Here is a 15,089-nt window from a genome sequence, read left to right as displayed (position 1 = left end):
TAGGGAAAGCTGATCGAGCCCAGCGTGCCCGCGGCCGCCTCCCGCGCAGCACCGCCGCTGGGGACGATACGCTGCGGATTCGGATCGATCCCATGGAGGAGGAGGGCGCAGTCGGCCAGCGCAGCAGGCGGAGTCCCTCCCCGCGCCGGAGCCCCCCTGCAGTCGAGGGAGTCCTCGTTGGCAATGAAGGTGGCGACATCGAATCGCGGCCGACACACGTCACGTGGGAGGAATGGGCGATGAGCGGGAACGATGCGCGCTACGACGCCGACTCCGCCGTGCTCGTGGCCGCAGAAAGCCGCGCTCCAGGAGCACGCCAAGATGCAATGGCTCGCTTGCTTCGATTCAGCTCTCTCGGCAGCAGAAGTGGGGCTGGAGCGGGTGGGGGTGGATGCCGATTGAGGGGGAGCGTCTCCAGCTGCGCCCTGTGGCAGCTGCGCCCTGTGGCAGCTAGTCGAGGGACTTGGTAGTTGTGACCCCCCTGAGTGAGGACAGGAGAGAGAGAGCGTTTTGTGGTGTTGGTGTACGCAATAACGGGACAGGGTGGTTGTTCTCTCTATCTCCTCTTCTAGCTCTTAGCATGAGCTGCGCCCGGTGTCCGACCCCTTTTTGCGCAGCAACACCTTAAACTTTTAGGCCCTCCAAATTCGGGTCGGAGCGTAGCGGAGTGGGCCCCGAGTTTGAAAAGGGCGACGGACGCTTGCGTCCTAGCCCCCAACAACGCCTCCCCGGCGCAGAGGGGCCCCCCGAGGGATGCGGCAACGCCCCACGCCGCTTGCGGCGGTCCTATTCCCAGCTCTGCTGAGGGCCCGTGCGTACTTGTGACCAATGAAGAGAGCGCGCGACGAGGCCGAGCAGCAGCCGCCTGCCGACGAGCAGCCTCCTGAAGATCCGCCGTGGGAGCGCGACCCTGACTCCTACGTTGCGGCAAGAGACGTCGTCAAGCTTCGCTTTGTCGCGTCGGCGTCCGACGTGCTGACCGACGCAGAGGCGCCGGCCTTTACGCCGCCGTTTTTGCACCAGCACTTCGCCAACGAAGCGCTCGCGCTGCCCGTGAGCCAGCGGCCGCTGACGATCGAGGTGCTCTACGCGGCGCACACGCTGGTCCCGTTCCCGCGCTGCGACCGACCTATGGAGGGTTCCATTGAGGACGCGATGTTTTCGCTCGTCGAGCAGCTGCCACAGGCGGGCGCGTCCGCGGAGGCGCTGCTCGACGCGCCGGAGGTCCGGCTCGGAGGCGAGGTCCTCGCAACGTACGAGCGCGGCGGCGCCCAGTTTGAGGCGCGCCTCTGCAGCTTTGGCGAGGAGGAGGCGCGGCGGTTCAACGAGAACCTGCAGTCGCTCATGCGCTTCTACATCGACGCGCACTCGCCCATCGACCACACCGACGACCGCTGGCGGCTGCTCACCATCTTCGAAGAGGCGCGGGAGGGCGCGCCCCGCCGCTTCACCGCGGCGGCGACGGCGATGGTCTTTTCGCGCTTTGTCGCGGGCGGCATCCGCACGGTGCTCAAGGTTTGCCAGGTAATGGTCGCGCCGACGCACCAGCGGCAAGGGCACGGCTCGGCGCTGCTACAACTTCTCTACGACCACGCTGCCACACAGGGCGCGGTCGAGGTGACCGTCGAGGACCCTTCCGCAGGCTTCCGGATGCTGCGCGACCTGGTCGACCTGCGCAACTGCCGGCGGCTCGGGCTGCTGCAGCCCACGGAGGGGTGCGAGTCGCAGCCGCTCGCCGATGAGGCGCGCGCCGCGGCGCGAACGGCGCTTCGCATCACCGACGAGCAGATCTCGCGCTGCCATGAGGTTGGCTGCTACTCGCTGCTGCAGCGCAAGCTGGCCGGGAAGGAGGGGCCAGAGGCAGAGGCGACGGCCAAGCCCTTCCGGCTGTGCGTCAAGCGGAGGCTCAACAAGAAGCACGAGGAGACACTGGGCGCCCTCGACGGCGCGGCGCGCAAGGCCGAGCTCGAGCAGCTCTACCAGGCCCTCGTGGCCGAGTACGCCGTGCTCGTGGCGCGCGTCCAAGAAGTGCCCACGCCCGCAGGGGCGGCCAGCGGCGGCTGAAAGGGCATTGGTGTTGGCCCAGTTTCGATCCGAGCCACCGCAAAATTGGGGTCGCACTTCCGCTCCATGGCCCATGCGTTTCGGAAACCACGCCGGATATGCTTTCCTGATTGATGTGACACAATCTGGCGCCGATCCCGTGCCGGGGCGCGGCGGCGCGCGCGCTGTGGAGTCTGGAGAGCGCTGGAGCGCACGTGCTCGACGTCGGTGGAGCGCGGTGCGGGGAGCTGGGAGCCCGCCCCACCGCGCGCAGGGCCGCGGGACGGGGAGGGAGGGGGGTGGATCCGTAAATCCGTAAATCCGTAAATTTGTAACCAAAAGTCACCAGAGAGTCCCCCACCACACCCAGCTACCAGGCAGGCAGAGACACAGCACTCGCGACACGCTGAGAAGACGAAGGCTGGCCTCTATAATGCTCCCGCAACGCGCTGTCTGCACGCGCAGCAGACGGGCGGCCCACACGGTGGGAGGGGTCAGCGAGACTCAGCGCCGGCTGCGCTTCTTGGTCGGGGCCGGCGCAGGCGCAGCGAGGTGCTTGGATAGTGCCGCCTTCCCCTTTTGGAAGCACTTTGGGCAGCACCAGGGGAAGCTCTTGTGCTTGAAGGACGGCTCCGGCCCTCGCTGCTCCCCAAGGCACGCAGGCGTGTCGTGGTAGATGCCGGCCTTGCAAAACGAGCAAGCGCGAAGTTCGCCTGCAGCCGACTTGCACTTGGCGCATTTGGCGCCGGCTGTGGCCGACCGCGCGGTGGTAGTCGCGGCCTCTAAAAGCTTGAGCGAGCCGGTGGCGATGAAGGCGCCGAGGGCGAACGGCGAGGGCTCGGTGAGCGCGGCAACGCCGCGCAGCTGGAGGTAGTACGGCTCGAACATCAGTCGCGCACCAGCGATGCCAAACGGCTTCTCCACCATGGCAACCAGAAGCGCGCAATCAAAGCAGATGTTGGCGGAGTCGAGCTTCTGGATGAAGGGCTCGAGGAAGAGGTGCTGCGTCGCGCAGGCCGGGTGCACCATCTTTGCGCACACGAAGCACTGGCTGGTCTCGACATCGGCGCGGTCCGCCACCTTGCAGCATGTCGCATAGCAGCACGCAGGCGAAGCTGTTGGCCCGGAGAAGGCGTCGCGAGAAGGCATCGCCGCCACCCGCCGCTCAAACTTGACCACCTCCTCCTTCGCGTTGGACAGGTTCTCGGGCGGCTCCCACGTCATGTCCGGAGTTTGGTCTCCCACTCGTCCCACTTGACTGCATATTGCACAACGATGCCCTTGCGCGCCACGCTCGACCGTGTACTGGTACTCGTCATCGTCCTCCTGTGCGGCGGGGACGGTGGGGTGACGGCGTACGAGAGGGGGAGGGAGGGGGAGTCCGGATCACCTCCTCGCTGCTCGCCTCCTCGCCATCCGCCTCGCTATCCCCCGCCTCGCTATCCCCCGCCTCGCTCTCCTCCGCCTCGCTCTCCTCGGAGGAGTCTGGCCACGCAGCCCGGCGATCGACGGCGGGCGCGTCGCCGCAAGTCTTTCTTCACCGCGCCGAAAAGTACGTCTAACCGCTCCCGCTAGCTGGGGCACGCTCCCAGGCGGCTGGGGGCCGCTCCCCAGCTCGATTAGGGCGCTTTTCACGCGATTTTACGGAATTACGGATTGGAGGGGGGTGGCGGCACATAGGGGGAGGGGGAGACGCCGATCTAGGAATCAAGTTAGTGCCGGCACTGGGTCGCGCCGCGGCGCCCCCCGGCTCTTTTGTCATTTAGCGCGAGCCCGAGGCCGAGCGGTGCCGGCCCGCCGGCGGCCCGAAGAGGCCGAAGTCGGTCAGAGGCACCCCCTCCTCGAGCTCTATAGGACTCGGCACCGCACCCCGGCCTCTCGTCAGACACTGGCAATCCCCACACAACATGGCTACTCGCCACCCTCTCACGAACACCGCGAAGGCAGTGGCCAAAGCACCACCACCTCGGAGCCGCGAGGCGCGCTCTGCATTGCTCCCTTCCCCTCCCCAACCCAATGCTCCTCCACCGCTCGCTACAAGCCTGGAGGCGACCAGTGCCCGGCAGATGGCGAGCGATTGAACGACCCAGCCCTCTCAATCAACCGCTCCGCCGCCTCGACCCGATCATCTAGCCGGACGCGTGGCGCGTGCGGGGACAGCTTAGGAGGCTGGATGGGCTGCCCTTCGGCGACGAGCGGGTCGGAGAGCAGCTTGTTGGACACCTGCCGCCGGGGCGGGCCCGTGAAGAGGGCGATGAGGCTCACGCTGAAGACGTTGAGGATGAAGTGCGCGACGAGCCCGGCCACGACGCCGTTCGCAATGGAGTACGTCATCGGCATAACGGTGATAGTGAGGAAGGCGGGGAGAGAGAAGCGCAGGTCGTCCCAGTCCATCGCCCCCGCGGGTCCCATCATAAAGGCGCCCACAATGATGCAGCACGGCGCGGTGGCGGTCAGTGGCACGGCGGCGAAGATAGGCAGGAACGGCAAGCTGAGGAGGAAGAGAAGGGCGACCACGAGGCCAGTGAGGCCCGTCTTACCACCCTCGGCGATTCCGGCGCACCTGCAGGTGGTTGGGGAAGCCGCGCCGTGAGGTTGTGCGAAGGGGCCGCTGGGCTCCTGGCTCTTCGAGTGCGGGGCTGCGGGGCTGCGGGCGGAGGAGGGAGGTTGGCTGGGGAGAGGCACACGTCTCGTTGAGGATGATGACGGGCGAAGTGCCGAGGATGCCACCCAGGCCGGTTGCGAGCGATGCGCCGAGGAAGGCAGCCCTCGTCCCCGGCAACTGACCAGTCTGCTCGTCGACCAAGCCGGCCTGGGCGGGCACGAGGGATTTGGGGCGCCGGGTGAGGGGCTGGCATCGGGTGCTGTGCGAGTGTGGGGAGGGTTGCGGCGGCGGTTCGAGGGGCCGCGTGCGGGACAAAGCACGCCTGCAACCCCGCGCCGAACTGCACGCCGGCGGTGTCGAAAATGCACACGAAAAGCATCGCGAGCATGATCGGCAGCGTCTCCTGCCACCGCTCGGCGCAGCCAGCAAAGTCGAGCTGGTCCCAGAAGCTGTGCGCGGAGGGCATCTGGCGAGCGCGGAGGCCAGGAGGCGCGGCTCAGGGGCAGTGCAGACGGCATGTCGCGGTGGGGCAGTGCAGACCTCTGCAAACTTCTCTGGAAGCGGGTGGAGCCCGCTCAGCCAGCTGAAGCATGACGACGCGCAGATTCCGATGAGCATCGCGCCCTGCAGAGCGGGCGCGGCGGGGCGGCTGGAGTGAAGAGGGCCGCGGCGGCGGCATCCCGGGGGCGGCGGCGGCGGCGGCGGCGGCGGCGGCGGCGGCGGGACAAGGCGGCGGCTCCAACAGTGGGCGGTGAAATGGTGGGCGCTGGCGCCCGGGCGCTCTCACGGCGGCGTCGGGTGCACGCTCTCATCTCTCGCGGTATGCCTGCACTCGGTTGACAGCGAGCACACCAATGAGAAAGGTGCCGCCGATAGAGAGCGCAACCTCGGTCGAGAGGATGTCGCCTGCCAGGGGGCGTGTGTCGTAGGTGTATTGCAGAGAGGGGCGGGGGCGGAAAAGGACGATGCTGCTGATGGCACGCTTTCAGGGAGCATGCTCGGGCGCGCATTGTGCGCAGCAAGAGAGATTCACGACGCGGCCGTTGCGGCTGCTTCGGAGGACCCGGTCTCAATAGTCGGCCTCCCGTCACCCCCAAAGCCCCACGCCGCTGTAGTCCAAGAACCGGAGGAGCCGGAGGGCGTGCTGAGTTGAGGAGGGGTAAATGGGGGGGAGGCTGCACCGAGAGTGACGAGCGTGTCCTTGTTGCCAACCACAAGGTTGACCATGCGGAAGCCGATGAAGGCCTGGAAGACGCCAATGGCCACCGTGGTTGCGTACTTCAGGTTGTTCGGCATCACCTGCTGCAGCAGTGAGCACGCGCCAAGCGCCGAGAGGATGCCAAAGGAGAGGCCGACGCCACACATGATCGCCAGCGCGACGCCGACAGGGATGTCACGCGCGATGCAGACGCCGTAGGCGAAGTAGGCGTTGAGACCCATGCCGGGCGCTAGGCCGAACGGCAGGTTGGCAAACACGCTCACGAAGCCGGACCCCACAATGGCCGTCGCTGCGGTGGCGAACGCGGCAGCCTTGAAGGGGAGGCCCGCGGTGGCCATGATGGTGGGGTTGACCACCAGGATATAGGCCATCGTGACGAAAGTGGTGATGCCCGCGCGCACCTCCGTGCCCACGCTCGAGCCGCGCTCACTCACGCAGAAGCATCGGTCGAGAAAGGCTGCCGCCACCATTTTTGGCACGCCGGGCGGTAGCTCCGTTGATAAGCTCTTTGCAATGCCCGTGCGGCGTCACATCTCACATGAGAAGGTAACGGAAACCCCAACTCCCCCCCCCCCCCCCAGCCGCCACTTCCTCCTTTCCCGAATGGGGCCGGTCAAGGTGGTCCGAGCCCCACTACTTATCAGGTGGGTAAATGCGTGCGTTGGAGCGTGGGGAGGCCCAGGGCGTTGGGCTTGGGGATGGAGACACGCTCAGACCAACCAGGTCCAGGAGCGACACGCCACACGGTCAACATGAACAATGTGCATATGCACATGTTCATGTTCATGTGCATGTGAAGCCGTACTCGGGTCGTCCTCGTGGTCTTCCTTCTGGCATTCTCTATTCAGCTGTGCAAGATCCAAGATGCAAGAAAGAGTAAGAGACGGAATTCACGGCGACAGCCGACAGCCGACAGTGGCGCGACACCGTGCGAGACCGAGGGACGACACGGGGCCACACGCGTGCGAGAGAGACACACACTACACGTCACGCAACTCCAAACGATCCCCGTTCTTCGTCTCCTGCCGATCCTGCGGTGCGGCTGGCTCGCGGTGGAGGTGCGACCGGACTGCGTTTGTGAGGCGTGCGCGCTGCCCGACTGGCAGCCCCGCCCTCCGCGCGATCGCGTGCACGCCCTCGATCGACGAAGACCGCAACGTCTCGACCGACGCACCGGCGGAGAGCAGCGCCTCGAGGCAGCTCGGCGCCTGCAGACACGTTGTGAACTCGTCGTGGCGGTGGGAGCGGAGCGAGCCCGGGATTGTGGTGTAGCGTGGAGTCAGGCGTGGAAGGCGGGATGGCGTGGCGGGCGAGAGACGGGTGCGACATGTCCCCTCGCGCGCCTCTGAGAGCTGCGCGAGCGAGAGCAGCATCTGCAGCTCGCGCTCGCGCCGCAGCTGCCCGCCCTCCTCGAGCGTCGACCAGCGCGGCGCCTGCTCGCGGGGAGAGAGGATGTGGGCCCGAACCCCGCCCTCCCCGAATGCAAAACCGGTGCGGCCCGGGTGCGCCTCTGCCGGCAGAGCCTCTGCCTGGGAGGCAGCTGCCGATGGCGCGGCCGCGGCCACGAGCGGCGACGACCTCGCCGCGGCGAGGGCCTGGTTATACATTATTATACGTTGTATTATTACATATATTATATCATTGCCTCACCGCGGCGAGGGCCTGGTTACGCGCGAGCAGCGCCGAGTCGGCGTCAGAGCGCGCGGCGCCCATGCACCGCCCTCCCGAAGTGACGTCGCCGGCGCTGAGAGCGCGGAGCAGCGGGCCAGGCTGCCCGGCGCGTGCCCCCTCCTGCAGCACCCAGAACCGACGGCCGCCGCCACGGCGGGCGCCGCCGCCGCCGCCCGCGAGCAGCTCGAGCCAGCCCTCGCACGTCGCGACGGCGACGACCACGTCCCCTACGCGCCAGACGTGGGCTGAAGGCCCTCTGCACGCACCGAGAAGCTTCGCGAGCCGGCGGCGGCGCGGCCTGCTCGCCGCCAGCACACCGCCGCGGCGGAGAGGCTGGGCTCGAGCCGGCAAGGCAGTCCGGGCGAGAGGAGCACCACCATCGACACGGGCCGTGGCAGCGCAAACACGCGGCGGCGGGCTCGCTCGGCGGCCGGCGGCGACCGCGGCAGCGTCGGCGGCGCGAGCGGCACGCCAAACGTGCACCGGACCGCGTGCTTGAGCCGCTCACGCAAGCCAAGGGCGAGGCCGGCGCGCTTGGCCGCCGCGACGATCTGCAGCATCGGCAGCGACTGCAGCAGCGGTAGCCGCAACCCTTGGCTGCCGAGGCTCGCGCCGACCCAGGAGGGCATTCCGACCGAGGAGAGGAAGCCGGACAGCTCCTACAGGGACGTGTCGTGGACGTGTCGTGGACGCGTCCCATCCCCTCCGCCTCCACGCGCGGCGCACGGCTCCTCGACGTCGTCTGCAGTCACCGCGAGCACGTCCAAGTGCCCCGCCCCCGCGGTCAGCACGACCAACGCAGGCGCAGAGAGCCGCTCGGTGCACGCTCCCGCCCTCTCCCCGCCGCCGCCGCCGCCACCCTCGCCCTCCTCGCCGCGGTACCCGCTCCCGTCCCTCCACGGAGCCACGGAAGGCGGCGGGGGAGGAGTCGCGTGGACGGCGCGCTGCGCTGCCTTTGAGCGGAGCAGCGCCGTCCACGGCGTGCAGTGCTTGTACAGCGCGCTCTCCCACGCGGATCCTCCCGTGTCCCACGGCCAGCCTCGCTGCGCCTCGTCGCCGAGGGTGCCGCAGTGCTCCTCCTCGAAAAGCTTCCGCATCGCAAAGTCGTTGCACCTGACGGACACGGCGTGGACACCTCCTCGGGCAGCCCCGGGCACGGCTGCCCTCCCGTGTCGCAGCGCCGTCGCACCAACACGTCCACGTGTCCTCCTCGCGCGCGAGCAAATCGTACGCGTAGCCGCCGCCGCCGCCCGCCCCGCCCCCCTCGAGCAGGAGCGCGGACGCGGCGCCTATGAGGGGCGCGTCGTGGACGTGTCGGGGACGTGTCCCGCCGCCTCGCGAGCAAGAGAGGCGGTGGATCGCGGCGCCGCCGCTCGAGGAGCCGACGAGAGGACGCCACTCGAGCTGCATCGGCAGCCGCACCTCGCCGTGCAGAATGCGCGCGCCGTTCAGCGTGAAGAAGGCGACGCCGAGGCGATAGTCGAGGCCGCATCCGACCACATCGCCCGCCCTGGCGACGGCGGCTCCCTGGGAGTGCTTGGGCTGCGAGGCAGGGCGCGGCAGCGTCCGCAGCACCGGGAAGCCGGCCGCGGCGAAGCTGGCCGCGTAGGCTCCCTGTGGCAGCGCGGCCTGCAGCAGTCCGGAGCCGCTGTGCAGCGCCACCGAGCCGCAGGTCCCTACGCGAGGCGCCACACGCCGTGAGCTGCGAGACGAGCCACCGACGCGACGGCAGCCTCCGCCTCGCGCCGGGCCGAGCCCCGTTCGGAGGGAAGTGCCCCGTCGCGGCCAGTCCGACGGCGACGCCGCCCTCCGCCGCCTGCCTCGTCACGCGCACCTCAAAGTAGGCTGTCGTCCGGAGGCTCCACCTGCGCAGTGGGCCGGTTGCACGAGGCCGGTGGAGGGTGTGCGCGAGACGCGAGGAGAGCACCCGAGGCTGCGAGATTGGCCAGTGAGAGGTGGGCGAGGGCTGGGCGAGGGGTGGGGTAGAGGTGGGGTGTGGGGTAGACGGACGGTGGGCCCCTCCTGCCCGGCGCCCCAAGGCCGCGCCCGTCGGTTGCGAATGGGACGGTCCCCGAGACGGCCGCCTCTAAGCAGCCGTCTCGCGCGCCCGCCACCGGGAAGCCGCGGTCGGCGACGGCGCAGAGATGGCGCGGGGAGGGACCGAAGCGGAGGGAGGCTCCGTCCTGCCCGACGACGACGGCGTGCGGAGTGCCGCCGCCGGCCTCTGCCTCGTCTGCGACGCATGGCCGCATGACGGCAGGCATGGGCGCCAGGCGCAGGGCGACGTCGACGAGGCTCGCGAATGGGCTCAGAACGTGCGGCGTCACGGCGGCGCACTCGGACGCAGGAGCCGCCGCGCGCCTCGGCGTGGGGCTGTGTCGCGACGCCTGGACCTCAACCCACCGCTGAGCCGCGAGTACCGCCCAGAGCTCCGCGTCGGACGTGGCCTGCCGGAGTGGCTTGCAGCAGCAGCGGAGGATGAGGACGACACTCACCGGAAGCTCAGGCAGCAGCGTGAAGAGAAGGAGGTCGGGCGGGAGCGAGAGGAGGAGCGAGCAGACGCCGCTCTCGTCGTCGTCCGGTGAAGGCGAGTCGGGGTCGGCCGATGGAGGAGGCGAGGCAGCGTCGGCCGCCGTGTGGGCCGAGTCGGCCGGCGACGGCTGGTTAGCAGCGGCCGACATAACGTCGGCCTGCACGGCCGTCGTCGTCGGCCTATTTCGCATGGCCGGGAGCGGATTGAGAGAAGCGCATAATTCCAGGCTACCCTGGTTGGCGGCGCGGGCACCCCACTCAGGCCGAGGACAAGAAGCCGTTCGTCGCTTGCTTGTTCTTTTGCTTGTTGATAGAGATTGAGAAGAATATGAACAGATCCGCAAAAGAAATTCCTTGGCGGCGGCTGTGTGGTCGTCCTCGGGTGTGGTCGTCCCCGTCCTCCGCAACAGGTGCCCAACTACGATTATGAGCCTCCCTCGCAGCGTCGAGGGGCTGCGGGCAGCGCTGTATGCCAACTCTGCCGAGTCCCTCGAAGTGGCTCCCTGTGCGCGCGCCCGAGCCGTCCCACAAGCCGCCGCGCTGCCGCCCGCGCCGCGCCGCGCCATCGTCGCGCCGGAGGAGCCGCAGACGCGACGAAACCAGCTGCCGGCTCGAACTCCGCGGTGCGGCTTCCCCTCGATGGACGTCCGCTCGTGGTTCACGGAGCACACTGCCGCCGGCGCCGCGGCGGAAGGCGCGCGGCAGCGCTACGAGATGCCGAGTGAGCCGTCCACGGGCGACGCGCCGCCTCTCTGGCCGCACGAGCCGCCGCGAGGAATCAACGACATCTTCCCGCAGTCACCGTGGGGATGATCAAGGTTTGCACAAGGGCAGCCGGGGCGCGGGTGCGCAATCGAGTGACCGGTGTGCGTGTCGAAGAAACTCGAGGGCCGGAAGGGTACGCTGGCAGCAGAGACGGAGATGTGTGGGGTGTGGCTGCCGACCGCGCGGAGCACGTTGAGCAGAGGGGGGGTGTGTGGTGGACGCGCTGGCGCGAGCCAAGAACATCAGCGCGCGTGTGGATGGACACACATTCGAACGTCACGTTGCTCGTTCGTCGTTGGCGTTTGCTGCCGCGCCCGCGTCCGAGGGGCGTGGCGTGTGGGTCCGCAGCTGTGCAAGAGACAGGGGACCCGCACGGACACACTTCGTTCTACGTGAACGTGTTCTCCCACTTACGACCAAACATTATCATTAACACAGTCCACACCAGTCACCACATTACAAAGTCAAAGAACCCTGCACAAAGATCGCACGGTGGAGTCGGGAGGGGACCTGTTCCTTTTTACCAATCTCACAGTAGATGTGTCCGTTTTTATTTATTTATTTCACCACAGTCACATACCGCCTCACATCCCTCGACAGCACTCACAGCAGTCAGCACGCCTCACCCTCAGCCCGAGCCGCTCTCACGCGCCTCAGCCTCACCCTCAGCGCTCAGGATCTCGAGATGTCGAGACTCGCTACAGCGCTCTACACTCTACATCCTCTACACCCTCCCTCAGATTCCCTCTCTGGCAGTAACTCTGGGTGACATTCGAAAAAGGTGCAGCACTTCTAGACGACATCGACACTCGAGCATCGACAAAAGTCACTCTCTACACTCTAGCCCCGCGGCGAGCGGCCCCGCCGGAGCCGAAGAAAATTTTGCCATATTAACGCTCTCTAACACACATTTTTGCATGTAAATCGACACCTCCAAACAGAATCAAAAAGACTGGTCTTCACTGCAGCACGCCTCGAGCGAGTAGTGCGTCTGTAGGCCAATTATAAGAACTTAATAGAGCTTCTCGCGCGCTCCTCAGCTGGCGGTCCGCAGGGCCGCCCGGGCCGGGCGAGAAGCGCAGGCCCGCCAGCCGCACCATGTGGTTCACGATGATGAGCGTCTCGGCCGCGAGCAGCGTGTAGCGTGTAGGAGCGAAGCTTGCCCTCGCACTCGCGTTGCTCGAGCCTGAGCCACTAGCTGCGCCTTGACCACGAGATAGCCCACGCGGATGGTGTCGGTGTTGACGACCGTGTCCTTGGCCAGCGTGTGCGCCTTTCCCTTGAGCACCGCCAGCCAGTAGAGCCCCTCGAGCGACTGTTCGCGCCGATCTGCGCGGCCAGCGGCCAGCTGCTTCGCCTTGTGTTGAGCGACGCGGCCCACACCTCCAGCGACTCCATCTGCCGCAGCTCGGCCGTCTCGCCTGCGGCACGCGGCGCCTTCTGCTTCTTGACCTTGCCAAAGACGGCGACCATCTCGCAGTCCCCCCTCTGAAGAGCGATGCACGGCGGGCACGCGCCGGTGACAGGGAGCCGGTGCGGGGGGTGAGGAGGGGCGCGTGACGTGTGGCAACATGCGGCACACGACACGGCACGGCACGATAAGCACACAGCACGGCTCAATACTAGCTGTACATGGTCAGGAGCCCATCTTTCCGGGGGGGGGCCGCATCCTTGCAGTCCCCCGGGAACATGTGGACGACTGTGGTCGTCGTGTGCAGGGCTGGTGGTAGGACTAAGAGCGGCCGCACACTCCTCGGTACCCCCCCTGCACAACTAAGCTCATCCCTGCTGCTAGGGGGGGGGGGTCTGACCCCCCCAGCAGCAGAGCGCTGCTGCTGGGGGGGGGGTCCCGACCCCCCCAGCAGCAGAGCGCACTGGACCCCGCTCTCCCGCCTTTTCGCCGCCCCCCCCCCCTCCACCCTCGGCTCGTATTTGAGCGGTACGCTCGAGGCGGTTGTGTTCACCGCGCCTTCGAGCCCAATACACCTTCGTGCTGTCGAGTGCTGGCGTTTTACTAAACACTTGTGACCATGTGAGTCTATCTTGTAATACCACACGCGCCTATACATCAGTGTAGTCTCATCATCGAGTGATTGCTGGCCTGTGGCGTATGACCTCGCGCGGATATCACCAACGATGAGCATGCGAAGATAGGGAACAATATCTTGTACAGCCCGCTGTGCTCCCCGCTGTGCCACGGCGTATGATGGGCTGCGAGAGCCGTATCTTCCCCCCTTGAAGCAGAGGCGCCGCGAGGCACGAGAGGCGTAGAAGAGAGGCTGGCGTGCCCCGCACCTCCCGGTTGGCAGTAGGAGGGCCCGCCGGTGAGACCACTGATTTTGATGCCGACCATAAATTCTCGCCACTGGAACGCATGCTACTTACAGCTGCTGTCTGTACAGAGATGCCAGCACCCCCCACAGGCAGAGCGCTCCTGCTGGGGGGGGGGGTCCGGACCCCCCCAGCAGCAGAGCGCTGCTGCTGGGGGGGGGGGTCCCGACCCCCCCAGCAGCAGAGCGCTGCTGCTGGGGGGGGGGTCGGCCATGAGCTTATTTGTGCAGGGGGGGTACCGAGCAGTGTACGGCCGCTCTAACGTTAGCACACCTCAGGGGGAGCACTGACTACAGATCGTGCCAACACTTGGCGCAAAGGTCGGTGTTAGCACAGTCTAACGGCAGTCTCAAAACAAGTGTTAGCACGCCGTTAGAACGGTGTTGGCACACCCTCCGGGTAAAACCCGGGTACACCTGCAAAACCCCGGGCATACCCGAGAAATACCTGGGTCCGCGTCAATGCCGCGCGCGCCCTACTCCCAGGGCCCCTGCGCCAACTGCGGCTCGCACCGCCTGCTCAAGTACGCGCACCGCACCATGTGCGCTCGCTACCGGTGCCAAAAGGCAGCATCGGCGCTGCGCCAGGCGCGGCTGGCAGGTGGCGGTGCGGACGATGCGGTCGTGCCGACATTCTGCTTCAAGATTGAGGCAGTGCTCGGCATGCGCTTCTGCGAGCCCGAGCAACTCATCGCAAAGAAGCGGCGCAACAGGCTGGCTGCTGCCGACAAGGCCATGTGCTACCTCACGCGAGGCACCTTCAAAGAGGACAGCAATGACGCTGGATTCATCGACACGCGCTCGAGGAGCTGTACGAGAACTGTGGCAAGACGCCGCTGAAGAATGCGCTCAAGAAGTATCGAAAGGCGGAAGAGGAGGATGTGGATGCGGCGATTGCCGACATTGAGGAGGGCGTTGAGCACGAGGGATACGATAATGAACTATTACAGCCGTTAACGTGCCAACACCGTTCTAACGTTAGTCCACTAGCCCTGGTCGTGTGAGCCGTTGAAGCCATCAGCCTTGGGGACGGCGAGGGTGGTGAACTTGGAGTGCTGAAAGAAGCTGAAAAGGATGCGCTCGATCGCCCACCAGCCCTCCTTGAACGACCTTGCGACAGCCGGGGTCGCCCGCGCCTTTGCGAGATCGAGGACGGCGTTGCGAGAACCGGAGAATATGAAATCGCGCGACCGGATCGCCATGACGATCGGCCGTCGATCCCGAGGTAGGAGGGTCGTCGGTTGAGCTAGGGAGCCTGGCGATGGACGCCACCGCGACCCCCCGTGGCATCTATCTCGCCGCCGGCGAGCCCAGGGCTCGCGGACGCACTTGGAGCACTTGGAGTGCAGTCATCAACCGCACATCCAGGGCCGGGGAACTGGACGGCCGACTTTTTATCTGAGCCCTGGCCTCGACACCTCGACACCAAACCTCGACACCGACTCGACACCTCGACACCCCATGCCAACTCGACACCCTCGACACCCCTCGACACCCCTCGACACCATCTAGGCTGAAACCATGCTCGACCGTGTCAAGGTGCCAAACTCGACACCTCGACACCCCTCGACACCCCTCGACACCGCTCGACACCGCTCGACACCGCTCGACACCCAGTCGACACCGCTCGACACACTCGACACCGCTCATATCCAGCCGGCGGCCTGCCAGCGGCTCTCTTCTTGCTTACGTATCTGACTGCAAAACTTTATAACTCCCCCCCCCCCCCCCCCTTCCAGATGATTGGGGCTTATTACGGGATCTCCGGAAAGTGCTTCTCCCCCCCTCTTAGTATGGTCTCTCACTCCCGCATCCTTCTCAGATTTTATTTCCTCCTCCTAGACACCGTGGAACTTGTGCGTACTTCCCTCTTTTTAGCAACCTGCTCCCCGTTGAGGGCTTCGTTCACAGCCCCCGTGGAGCG

General features: G+C 66.6%; 3 protein-coding genes across 3 annotated transcripts; 1 reads left to right on the top strand and 2 right to left on the bottom strand.

The window, feature by feature from the left end:
- Nucleotides 1–828: 828 nt before the first annotated feature.
- EMIHUDRAFT_448904 (hypothetical protein) lies at nt 829–2,184 on the top strand (the record flags this gene model as incomplete). Its single annotated transcript, XM_005792018.1, has 1 exon — nt 829–2,184. One exon carries the CDS (start codon nt 829–831, stop codon nt 2,062–2,064), a length of 1,236 nt encoding a protein of 411 aa, XP_005792075.1. The 3' UTR covers nt 2,065–2,184.
- Nucleotides 2,185–4,077: 1,893 nt separating this feature from the next.
- On the bottom strand, nt 4,078–6,337 carry EMIHUDRAFT_97821 (hypothetical protein; the record flags this gene model as incomplete). Its single annotated transcript, XM_005792017.1, has 7 exons — nt 4,078–4,266; nt 4,309–4,606; nt 4,731–4,855; nt 4,962–5,114; nt 5,189–5,272; nt 5,481–5,554; nt 5,830–6,337. 7 exons carry the CDS (start codon nt 6,335–6,337, stop codon nt 4,078–4,080), a joined length of 1,431 nt encoding a protein of 476 aa, XP_005792074.1.
- Nucleotides 6,338–6,733: 396 nt separating this feature from the next.
- EMIHUDRAFT_433460 (hypothetical protein) lies at nt 6,734–8,461 on the bottom strand. The gene is made up of 6 exons (XM_005792016.1): nt 8,270–8,461; nt 7,837–8,197; nt 7,533–7,765; nt 7,376–7,465; nt 7,211–7,300; nt 6,734–7,075 (listed from the first exon to the last, which is right to left on the bottom strand). The coding sequence occupies exons 2-6, from the start codon at nt 8,165–8,167 to the stop codon at nt 6,848–6,850; spliced, it is 972 nt and encodes a 323-aa protein (XP_005792073.1). The 5' UTR covers nt 8,168–8,197; nt 8,270–8,461; the 3' UTR covers nt 6,734–6,847.
- Between the last annotated feature and the right edge of the window lie 6,628 nt (nt 8,462–15,089).

The sequence above is a fragment of the Emiliania huxleyi genome (assembly GCF_000372725.1).
Source record: "Emiliania huxleyi CCMP1516 unplaced genomic scaffold EMIHUscaffold_11, whole genome shotgun sequence".
Taxonomy (NCBI): Eukaryota; Haptophyta; order Isochrysidales; family Noelaerhabdaceae; genus Emiliania; species Emiliania huxleyi.
This window is presented reverse-complemented; position numbering and strand designations above follow the sequence as displayed.

Coding starts and splice junctions, on each gene's coding strand:
- EMIHUDRAFT_433460 (XM_005792016.1), bottom strand. CDS start 8,167: ATGCCCTCCTGGGTCGGCGCGAGCCTCGGCAGCCAAGGGTTGCGGCTA. Junction 7,466..7,532: donor CGGCGCTGCTCGCGCGTAAC/CAGGCCCTCGCC, acceptor ATAATGTATAAC/CAGGCCCTCGCCGCGGCGAG. Junction 7,301..7,375: donor CAGAGGCTCTGCCGGCAGAG/GCGCACCCGGGC, acceptor CCCCGCGAGCAG/GCGCCGCGCTGGTCGACGCT.